The sequence below is a fragment of the Oncorhynchus kisutch genome, linkage group LG4 (genome assembly GCF_002021735.2).
Source record: "Oncorhynchus kisutch isolate 150728-3 linkage group LG4, Okis_V2, whole genome shotgun sequence".
Lineage (NCBI taxonomy): Eukaryota > Metazoa > Chordata > Actinopteri > Salmoniformes > Salmonidae > Oncorhynchus > Oncorhynchus kisutch.
This window is the reverse complement of record NC_034177.2, coordinates 21,401,029-21,413,330: the sequence shown is the minus strand read 5'-3', so window position 1 is coordinate 21,413,330 and position 12,302 is coordinate 21,401,029. Positions and strand designations below refer to the sequence as shown.

The following is a 12,302-nucleotide window of genomic DNA, read 5'->3' as shown; positions in this document are numbered from 1 at the left end:
TTGTACATTTATTTCTTTGTTATTATTGTGGAAAACTAGATCCAAAGATTAAGGCAGAGACTATTTAATTGGATAATATAAAACATCTTTAATGCATACGAGCAGCTGCAAGGTAGATCAGTCTCTGATCGCAGTCAGGGAAGGAACTCGAAGAGTAAATCAAATCAAATTTTATTGCTCACATACACATTTTTAGCAGATGTTATTGCGGGTGTAGCGAAATGCTTGCGTCCCGAGCTCCAGCAGTAGTATCTAACAATTCGCAACAATATACACAAATCTAAAAGTAAAAGAATGGAATTAAGAAATATATAAATATTAGGTTGAACAATGTCGGAGTAGCATTGACTAAAATACAGTAGAATAGAATACATATATACAGTTGAAGTCGGAAGTTTACATACACCTTAGCCAAATATTTAATCCTAGTAAAAATTCCCTGTCTTAGGTCAGTTAGGATCACCACTTTATTTTAAGAATTTGAAATGTCAGAATAAAAAAGGAGAGAGAATTATTTATTTCAGTTTTTATTACTTTCATCACATTCCCAGTGGTTCAGAAGTTTACATACACTCAATTAGTATTTGGTAGCATTGCCTTTAAATTGTTTAACTTGGGTCAAACGTTTTGGGTAGCCTTCCACAAGCTTCCCACAATAAGTTGAGTGAATTTTGGCCCATTCCTCCCGACAGAGCTGGTGGAACTGAGTCAGGTTATTAGGCCTCCTTACTTGCAAAAGCTTTTTCAGTTCTGCCCACAAATTTTCTATGGGATTGAGGTCAGGGCTTTGTGATGGCCACTCCAATACCTTGACTTTGTTGTCCTTAAGCCATTTTGCCACAACTTTGGAAATGTGCTTGGGTTCATTGTCCATTTGGAAGAACCATTTGTGACCAAGCTTTAACTTCCTGACTGATGTCTTGAGATGTTGCTCCAATATATCCACAATTTTCTTTCCTCATGATGCCATCCATTTTGTGAAGTGCACCAGTCGCTCGTGCAGCAAAGCACATCCACAACATGATGCTGCCACCCCCGTGCTTCACGGTTGGGATGATGTTTGTTGGCTTGCAAGCCTCGCCCTTTCTCCTCCAAACATAAATGGTCAATATGGCCAAACAGTTATATTTTTGTTTAATCAGACCAGAGGACATTTCTCCAAAAAGTACGATCTTTGTCCCCATGTGCAGTTGCAAACCGTAGTCAGTTTTTTTTATGGCAGTTTTGGAGCAGTGGCTTCTTCCTTGCTGAGCAGCCTTTCAGGTTATGTCGAATATAGGACTCGTTTTACTGTGGATATAGATACTTTTGTACCCGTTTCCTCCAGCATCTTTACAAGGTCCATTGCTGTTATTCTGGGATTGATTTGCACTTTTTGAGTTTGAAGGTAGGCATTTAGCCCTTTCTAAAATTCATACTTTTATTTTGAAGGCAAACCACAAATTCCACTATTGTGCCTAATCCTTATTGTGGCTAGCTTCACAACACAAAACCCGGTACGGTCGAGCCTCACTAGCCAGCTGTCTGCTTATAATGTTAGCTTTGGGCAACAGGGTTAAGTAGCTGGCTAGCTATTTATTTTCATCAACTGAAGTTCAATTTCAATAGGCGAATAACAAGTGGCAACCTAGCTAATACTTACTCACAAGGATTCCTAAATCATTCCTAAGAATAATGAATATGACTGCAGTTTCTACTGGTCATTGTTTTCAGGCTGGTTGTATTGGTGCTAGCTAGGTACCAAGCTAAAGCTAGCTACCCCAGAAGTTGCAGTCAAACAAATTATGCTTTATTACCAATGCGGTATGGGGCGAAGCCCCCTTTTGGAGCCAAGTACAGTTTATTAATCCATAGTATGCATAAGTGTAAGTTTTGGCCTGCCTATTCAACACGCAGGTCAGGTTTTTTGATGGCGTTTGAGTCTTCTTGGATGGCGAGCCTACCCAGAGAGAACGACATCTTCCATTGCATGCAAAGAAAGAAGACATCTGAAGAAATATTTTCAAGAGGACCTTTTCTTGAAGTACACTATTCTCCACAGCTCTACTGTGTTTGTCTCATTCGAACCTCTCTCATCAACTAACTGTTTTCGTCCACAGGACTGCCGGTGACTGGATGTTTTGTTTTGTTTGTCGCCCAATTCTCTGTAAACCCTTGACACTGTTGTGTGTGTGAAAAGCCCAGGAAGGCAGCTGTTTCTTAGATACCGGATCTGGCACGATGATCATACCACAGTCAAATTCACTTAAGTCGCTCATTTAGCACATTCTAAAATTCAATTGAACAGTAACTGATCACCCCATGTTATGTGGTAAGACTGAAATACTGTATTTGAATATAATTTTCTGAATTGAACTGTACTGGTGATAATTCATACTATAGAAGAGAGAACGTGATTTTACCTGAGGTATTGAAATAGAACCATAGATTATTTAACCCAGGGTATTTGTTAATTATGAAATGCTATTATTGTGAGCTGCATAAATATTCCTGGCACAGAATGACCAAGTGGGACCAGTCAGTCCAAACATAAACAATATCCTAAACGGCCATATTAGAGAACAAATAATATATCACAGATTAGAGCTCTGCATGGGAATTCATTTTTAGCCCGACCCCTACCCATGCCTGCGACATTCAGGCCCTACCCTACCCAGGCCCGATTCCTTCTGTCAAATTTAATGTCCAGGCCTGCCTGAAATCAGAAATAACTTCCTCAGTTATTAAATACAAATCGTGGCTAGAAGGGATCCAGCTTTTGTAAAATTATCGTCAAAAGTTCATTTGTTTAGCCAATAACAACCCTAAGCCTTTTCTTAACCTAATTCACGTAACCTGCTACGTTAATTCTCTTAACCTGCTACGAAAAGTCATTTGACAAAAGCTGTATTTCTTCTAGCCATGACCGTAAATCTATTAGCCGCTCCTCTCTGTTGGTCACTGGCTCCCTGTGCACAGGAGGCTCGCTCTGCATGCATTCTGCTCATGGCGGCTGAGTCTGTGAGTAACCATAGCAACAGCTCCGCTTGCGCCTCTCTGCTCAATGTCGAGACAGAGCAGTGAGCTGTTAACTACTTTTCATCACTCTAAACCCAGACAAAACTCAAGGAACATTATTATTTTCTGTGAAATAATCTCTCCTGTCTTATATTTGACGAGGTTGAAGCACTTCTGACAGCATGTTTTGATCTTAGTAAGATATGACTGTACTGGCTCAGCTTCAAAATGTTAGTGATCAATTTAATGATGCCCAAGCCCTACCTATATTCTAGTTATTGATGGAAGAAAACAGGCCCTAACCAATGTATAATGTTGGGGCCCATCAGGCTCGGCTAGCAGAGCTCTACCACAGGTAGACGATAAAAATATTCATGACTCACTCAACATTGCGTAACACTGGCAGTTAGAAAATGACATAGCATTTTTTCAAAACACTCTGCTTTAAACATCGGTGCTGAGGCTGAGGCATCTGCGTGGGAGGGTTGGGCTTGAGAACCTCTCTCTAGGGGGATTACATTAATAATAAACTCAACAGCAACTCGAAACCCTCACGTAGCCCCCTTTTGGCTAGCCTACTCGCTGAATATTCCAATACCAGCTCCAGCTCCTGCTGGCTCAGGAAATCTGCATTCGGAGGATGGTCTCTCCCTCCACTGTGTGTCCGCTCTACTGGAACAAATACTAAACCGAGCCAAGGGCACCTCCAGGACTGCTGGGGCAGCACTCTCTCCCAAATTCTCTGATCGACTCAGCCACTGGCTGTCTGACATTCAGAGTCTTTGAGCTGGTGTCAGCCACTAGTCCTAAATCTATGGTGGCGGCAGGTAGCCTGGTGGTTAGAGCGTTGGGCTAGTAACCGAAAGGTTGCTAGATTGAATCACTGAGCTGACAAGGTAAAAATCTTTTGTTCTGCCTCTGAACAAGGCAGTTGACCCACTGTTCCTAGGCAATCATTGTAAATAAGAATTTGCTCTTAACTGAATTTCCTAGTTAAATAAAAGGTTAAGTGTAGACACTATTTATGGTGGCCCGGAGATGACATAAATATCACTCAACCACCATAAGCAATTCTGGAATAAAGGATCTGGTTGGACTAAGAGGGCTAACACCTGGATTCCAAGTTACTGTTACAAGTCGGCAGGGTAGCCTAGTGGTTAGAGCATTGGACTAGTAACCGAAAGGTTGCAAGTTCAAATCCCTGAGCTGACAGGCAGTTAACCCACTGTTCCTAGGCTGTCATTGAAAATAAGAATTTGTTCATAACTGACTTGCCTAGTAAAATAAAGGTAAAAAAAAAAAGAAAAAGAAGTCCTACCACAGAATCAGAAAGGAATGCAGTGTTTTTGCCAGAATAGCTTTGGTAGCTGGCATTGGTGGCTGTAGCCCCAGAGGTTAGTCCATTAGTTGCCTCCTATTTGGTTGACACACACACAGGGAGCGCTGCAGTATAACAAATGAGTCTCTTCCATCCCTCTACCCTCCAGGGCAGTTGCAGTTAGGAGCATAACCACCACCAGATACACAGAAACACTTCACCGGCAGTGCTGCTCAGTGCTCAAACACTCAACAAGAACGAATGCCTTTCTGACAGTGGTGATGACATAAAATCAGCACGTGGGTCTCTGGGCTCACATGCATGCAGCTGTGTAGATAGGATACTGCTCATTGGCTGCTTGCTGTCGTGACCATGGTAGGCTCCTCTTCCAGGATCAGTTAGGACAGAGTCTGATCCTAGTTCAGTGCTCTGGTTGTGGCCGTCTGTTTCATATGTAGCACAGGGACATTCCTTCTTCCAGCTTTATCATATCAGTCCGAGGCCTACCTCTGTATATCTACAGTACTGCCACTCACTGTACGGCTGACAGGTAATTTCAAAGGCAATCTGCAGCAGGTGAGAAGTTCTAAAATATAATCCCCACCTTCCCAGCTCTCTCACAAACACACATAGTTCATACAAGCCAGTGCACAGAAACGTATCCTTCTTCTCCCCCTCCTAGAGATACCAGCAATCCCCATGGGCAATCAGGCACCCAGCTAGCAACAAACGTTCACACAACTTTAGGAATTAAACAACTTTAGAGAACGTTCTCTTAAGAGTCTCATTAGGTCATTACTTAATGTTTTCATAGGAATGGTCCAGTGACATGCAAGGACTGTTTCCAAGAGACCATTCCCTTAATGTCAAACATAACCAATGTCCGGGTAAGTTATCATGTTCTCAGAATATTCAATATTAATGTTCTAGACACGTTTCATGGGAATGTTGCATCAACATTCCTGTGTATCAGTGTTCAGGATGTTGCCTGATGGTCACCAAAGATGTTTGTTTCATCATTAAACATCACTCCTTGTTACTGTTGCCAAGCCCATCAAGGCTGATTGGTGAACAACCGCTCTTTATTTGTTGGCAAGTTTAGATACACTCAAACAATGCTTTTAACTGTGTTTTCAACTTACATTTGACATCAATTATTATATTGTGCATCTTCATTAGTACAATTATTATTATTAAAAATATCCAGCCCTGGGATTTGAACTCTCAACCTTTAGGTTCACCGCAGTTTGATCATCCTGCTAACCCACCATGTCTGTATCAGTTAATGAACAGTTTCTCATCATTGATTTGACTGACTTATTTCAGCAATTTTAGGGCTTTTTGTAGAGTTGTATAATGTTAGTGGGGCATAACCCTGTTTAAATATTACCCCTGAATCACTATGATCAATAAAATCGGTTTTCTTGTGTACTTTTAACAGAGCTGAGATTTACTTCAAAGTTAATTTGCCCTATTGCTTATATCTACCCAGTTTCATATCTACACAAGTGTCTAGGGAGAAGGAGTTAGGGTTGGCTTCAGGACAGGACCTAACTATTTTGGCCCAATAAGCACATACTGTACACTCTAGGGACATCCCTTATTGGGAGAGTGGCTAAGGTGTTCTTCATTGGTGCTGGTGGCCTGGGTTTGAGACCCACATGGGGAGTCACACTACTCTCACTTTCTAAGCAATGTATGTTAATGTCATTATTTGGTAACATATACAACACCCATAACTGATATAATTAAAATCAGTTTATCATTAAAATAAGTGAATCTGTAAGATTACCCCTTGAGCACAAATTACATTTCCAATACCTTTCATAATTTATGAGTATTTATTAATTATATATAGCTGAGCATCTCTCTGTCATCTTCTTGAAACACACTTTGAAGTCAATCTCAGCTCTGTTTAAAAGTATACACAATAACAACTATTTCATTGTTCATAGGGAATCAGGAGTAAGATTAAAACAGGGTAAAATGCCCCACCAACACTAAAATAGCTGAAATAAGAAAATCAAATCAATGAGAAAATAGTCAGATTAACTGATAACTGACAGACATGGTGGCGTAGCAGAAAGATTGGAATGCTGTGAACCAAGAGGTTCTGAGTTCAAATCCCAAATGAGGACATGCTGAAAAATAATTACTTTAAATGAACATGAGCAATGTAATTATGTATGTCAACAGAACGCACTGTTAAAAGCACCATGTGTGTCTCTAACATTGCCAACTGACAAAGAGCTGTGAATAGATCAGAGGTAAATTAATCAGGTCCTTGATGTGCTCGGCAACAGTAACAATGTTTAATGAAACAAAACTTTGGGGAGAATGTTTCTTTGGAACCATCAGGTGACGTTCTGACAACTGATACACAGAAATGTTCTTGCAACATTCCCTTGAAATGTGTCTAGACCATTCATATCTTATGTTTTGAGAACATGGCAACTGTGGTCTGTGTATGTTTGGTGGGATGTTGATGGAATATTCTCCTAACCCTCAGAAAACTGAACACAGGAATGTTCTTGCAATGTTCCCATGAAACGTGTCTAGAACATTAATATCTTATATTCTGAGAACATGGCAACCACGTTCTGGGTCATTTCTGTTTGACATTTAGGGAATGTTCTCCTGACTCAGACAGCTCCCCTCGCTTTAGACAGCCTGCTCAGTGACTACACTACACAGAGGCCAGCAGGTTTGACTGCCGCTCCGCTCCGCTCCTCGCCTCCACCCAGCATGACTTACTGAACAGAGACATCCTAAATGAAATAAGGGGTAACGCTGAAGAATGTATGGGGATGTCTGAGTCATGTTTCCATTGTGTGACCTTAATGGCAAACTGAAGGAGAGAGGGCGGGTGGAACCCCGCCTAGGTGGAATGCATAAGCGTTGGAGTAGAGGACGGGACATCATGTCCCCCTATCTTCAAAGAGGAAGAGGGGCTCCAGCTGCACTATACATACAGTAACTGTGCTGGTGTCGCTACAGAGGAGTATGTGTGAGGATAGGCAGGAGAAGATACCAGGTACACGTAGAAGAATTTGGAAATTAATTATTCCTATAACAATGTTATTTACTTTTATATAGGATGATGTGCTATAAGATGGCAAATGTTCCTTTTGAAGCCATAACTCATTATTTTGTATACATTGATCTGGAGGCTTACTGCTTCAGGTGCCAATTTGTCCAGGTTGAAATTATTCTCCAGATAATTTATCCATGGAAACACTATGTATCATGTAGTGATATTCTGAGAGGTGCTTGTCCAAGGGCAGAGCAGTAGGATGTACAACTAGAGCATAGAATTACATTTTACTAGACTCTCTCATCCAGAGCAATTTACAGGAGTGAGTGCATACATTTTCATACAGGTCCTCTGTTGGAATCACCAACAACAGGTTCAGGCTAGACAACCCATAGACCTCAGACCTAGGGGGGTCATTAAAGGTCCAGTCTGGCTGGGGCCTGTAGAGTGGCTCATTCAACATCAACCACACACCATACATCGCCATGAGCCTGGGGTTTTGTTTGCTGACTTCTCATTATGCCCAATCTTTCCATAATTCTTTGCATGTCTGTGTCCCCCTCTCTTATGGGAACACTGTTCTTTGCTTTGGGCAGGTGGCATCCCAGGGCAGAGAGAAAATGACAACACTAGGATAAGTATGTCAAAATAAATGGTTGTGCAAACAAACAGGTTATATTGTGGACAATATGTATAAATGGAATGTTTTCCTTTTATGTGAGAGCTTCCAAAAGCATCAACACCCATTCACCATACATGACAGTCAATCTAATATTACATGGAAAGAAACACGTTTTTTCCCTTACCATGAGTTTTTGAACTCATAATGCCTGCTGTTTTGTCTCATTCTGATGAGGAAAAAACTGCAACTAACCATTCTTGCCCTCTCGCCTTCAACATACCAGATAGCATAGCCTATTAGGTTTCTTTATGGGAGCGTCTTACCTTGAAAGTGGAACGCCCGAGACTCGCTGTGGAAGCCCTGGACTTGAGTAACTCCATCAAAACCCTCTCCAAGCGTCAATTCATCGAAAACATTGATGCATAGAGCAGGATCAACCCCGAAACCTAAAACTTAAATGACAGAAACAAACACAGTACGCATGGACACAATTCATAGCATCAATTCGGTGACCTGTTTCTGAACGGCTTAAGGTGCTAGGTAGATGCGCATCAAAGTGTACAGAATTCCAGCTGATATTTAAACCGGCAATTTGGAATAATAAGTGAAAATTGATAGGATAAACACTAATCTACAGGACAATAACAATACCGTTTTATGAAAGCCTATACCATACTTTGTTGTAAAATGGGTGTCTCAAGTCATTTACATTTTTATCTACAATACATTATGGTCAATGGCAAATGTGTGTCCTACCTGAGGTGACGCAGAATAAACCGAGGAAAATAAATAGTTTTAATCCCATTGTGAATAAAAATTAACAGTAGTCCATTTTTTGATCACTTCCAAGAGTCAATCCTGCTCAATCGGTTTACATGCGAACGATGTCACACCAGCGCAGTGTTACAAATCCCACACTTGTGAAAACCGCATCAGATTCAGAACTTGGACGCCAGAGATATTATTCCATTCAGTACAAACTCCGTTACAGGTCTGTTACACAGGCATCGGTCCGTCGGTAACACAAGTGGGTAGGCAATAGTCTAGAGGTTGTAACAAAACAAGTTTTACCAGTCCCCGAGACGCTCTGTTCAGCAGTATGCGCGTCGGAGGAGAGTACCCGCTTTCAAGGTGGGAAGGAAAGGCGAATATAGCCAATGAAATAGGACCAAAAAGCCCCCTTGTGGTCTTCTGCTGAAAATGCCTTGAACTGGCCTTAATCCAAAACGCTCATTAAGGTGTACAAAACATTAGGAGCACCTTCCTAATATTGAGTTGCATCCCATTTTGCCCTCAGAACAGTCTCAATTCGTTGGGCATGGACTCTATAAGGTGATTGAAAGCCTTCCTCAGGGATGCTGGGCCATGTTGACTTCAATGCTTCCCACAGTCAAACCAGTGTGCATGGCACCTACAGTACTACCATACCCCATTCAAAGGCAGTATTGTAGTATTGACCAGTTACCATCCGAATGGCACACATGGGGTGGCAAATAGCCTAGTGGTTATAATGTTGGACTAGCAACCGCAAGGTTGCAAGATTGAATCCCCGAGCTGACGAGGTAAAAATCTGTCGTTCTGCCCCTGAACATGGCAGTTAACTCCCTGTTCCTAGGCCGTCATTGAAAATAAGAATTGTTATTTACTGACTTGACTTGTAAAATGTAAAAAATGACACATACATTATCTATTTCTCATTCTTTATGATCTGGTTTGGGGATCGCATCCTAATTTTAGGTGCATTCACCGTCACTGTCACGGTCGTCCTCATCTTCATCTGAAGAGGAGAGGCGAGAAGGATCGGAGGACCAAAATGCGGCGTGATATGTGTTCATCATGAATTTTAATAAAGAAAACACTGAGCACTGAAACACTATACAAAAACAGTAAACAAAATAACAACCGTGACGCTAATGCGAGCTGCGCTGAAACAAGCCATCAACATAGACAATCACCCACAAACAAACAGTGCAACCCAGACTACCTAAGTATGATTCTCAATCAGAGACAACTAATGACACCTGCCTCTGATTGAGAACCATACTAGGCCGAAACATAGAAATCCCCAAATCATAGAAAATCAAACATAGACTGCCCACCCAACTCACACCCTGACCATACTAAATAAATACAAAACAAAGGAAATAAAGGTCAGAACGTGACAGTCACCTACTGTGCTGGAGTGTGAGGCCAGTCATGGCCTACCTACACTCAATTTCAGTAATAGAAAATAGAAAAAATGGTAACGGAAAATGAACCTTCCAACTGATAGCCCTCACTAAAAAACCCACAACCCACTCCACTATTTAACTGTATAATCCTACTCTAGGCCAATGGTCTGGGAGGACAGAACACTGCCCCTCAACACCCCCTGCAACTGTTCTGCAGTAAAACCTGCAATCCCAAGTACTCTCTGCAGCTACCACTGCAACCTCTGTTTTCTGTGACTTATGTTCCATTTCTGCATTCAATTGACAAACATGACTATGAATGCTAAGACACCCACCTTGCTGAAGCACATATTATTCCCATCCCTCTATATTGGTCTCTGCCTACTCACAGGAATCCTCTCAGGATCCCTCACCCCATCTTTCTCTACCACTCTCTTCACTCCTTCAGCATACAACCCTTTCTGTACGACTCTGACCCTGGTAGCCACAACCTGCCTTTCTCTCATAGGACACCTCCGATCTCCAGCCCCATGGGCACTCCCACAGCTAACACACAACTTTCCCCACCAATACTACACATTCCTTTGTTTCATTCCCTACTGTACACTTCTCACATCTACGAATCCACCTCCTACACACTGGTGCAACACGACCATAAGCTTGGCATCTAAAATACTGTAGTATGATTGGAACAAAAGCTCTCACGGCATAACTGGCAAAGCCTAACTTGACCTTGTCGGGCAAAGACTCACAACTTGCATCAAAACAAAGCAAGACAGACAATGTCTTCTCCGTTTCACCACCAAACAGCGGGCATCACAGACACCAGGAATCTTTCCATTTCAGCTGATCCTCATTACTTTAAACAACTCAAAAGTTCCCAAACTCTTCTCCACTCAACCTGACATCACATATGAATCAGCCAGAATACAAGGATCCATTCTCTCCCCAAAGCTCACCCGCACTGTGCCAGAATCCTTCTTATCATTGGGATGAGGCTTGAACTCGGCGGTCCTCAACGCAGGTACTTCTTCCTTACTCTCGTCAGGTTCAATCTCTGAGCTACTGGAGCACGTATCCCTCTTTTTGTACTTGAGACAAACCTTCCTCACCACACCACTTCCCTATACACTTAGCCCCTTCTAGGTGGTCATCACTGCACCTGCCACCGCATTTAATTCATCCTCATACTCGTCATGTTTAAGTTCCTTCTCTAGCTCTTCCAAACATTCTGTGTGATCCTCCATTCCATATTCACTCAAAACTCACTTATTTTTTTACCTTGTCTGCCATCTTCTCCTTCATTAGATCTTCCAAAAGGCTTGTGCAATCCCACACTCCATATTTACTCATACTCTCTTCCACTTTCCTTCTTTTTTTCTTGTCCACCATCATCCACCTAGTGTTTGCAGAATGTTCAAACCGCTAGGAACATACCCAGCCCTAGAGTTAGCTACAGGTCCAACTTTCTCTTCTGTCAACAAGGAAGAGGCGACTCCAGGATGCTGGCCTTCTAGGTAGTTCCTCTGTCCAGTGTTCTTTTGCCCATCTTCATATTTTCTTTTTATTGACCAGGCTGAGATATGGCTTTTTCTTTGCAACTCTGCCTAGAAGGCCAGCATCCTGGAGTCGCCTCTTCACTGTTAACGGTGAGACTGGTGTTTTGCGGGTACTATTTAATGAAGCTGCCAGTTGAGGACTTGTGAGGCATCTGTTTCTCAAACTAGACACTCTAATGTACTTGTCCTCTTGCTCAGTTGGCCACCGGGGCCTCCCCCTCTTTATATTCTGGTTAGAGCCAGGTTGCGCTGTTCTGTGAAGGGAGTAGTGCACAGTGTTGTACCAGATCTTCAGTTTCTTTGCAATTTCTCACATGGAATAGCCTTTTCTAATGTTCAATTAGCCTTTTAAACTTGGATTAGGTAACACAATGTGCCATTGGAAGACAGGCGTGATAGTTGCTGATAATGGGCCCCTGTACGCCTATGTAGATATTCCATTCAAATCTGCCGTTTCCAGCTACAATAGTCATTTACAACATTAACAATGTCTACACTGTATTTCTGATCAATTTGATGTTGTTTTAATGGACAAAAAATGAGCTTTTCTTTCAAAAACAAGAACGTTTCTAAGCGACTTTTGAACAGTAGTGTAAATACA

The 12,302-nt window shown here is 41.9% G+C and overlaps 1 protein-coding gene across 1 annotated transcript in view; it reads right to left on the bottom strand.

Moving 5' to 3' along the window:
- The window catches only part of LOC109888625 (protein kinase C-binding protein NELL2), a 101,715-nt gene extending 92,588 nt beyond the window's left edge, over positions 1–9,127 (bottom strand). Inside the window, exons 1-2 of the mRNA XM_020479782.2 lie at positions 8,728–9,127; positions 8,295–8,423 (exon numbers count right to left, since the gene is read on the bottom strand). Of these exons, the coding sequence (XP_020335371.1) occupies positions 8,295–8,423; positions 8,728–8,776 (178 nt within the window). The 5' untranslated portion in view covers positions 8,777–9,127. The remainder of the gene's footprint in view (positions 1–8,294; positions 8,424–8,727) is intronic.
- Positions 9,128–12,302: the final 3,175 nt, after the last annotated feature.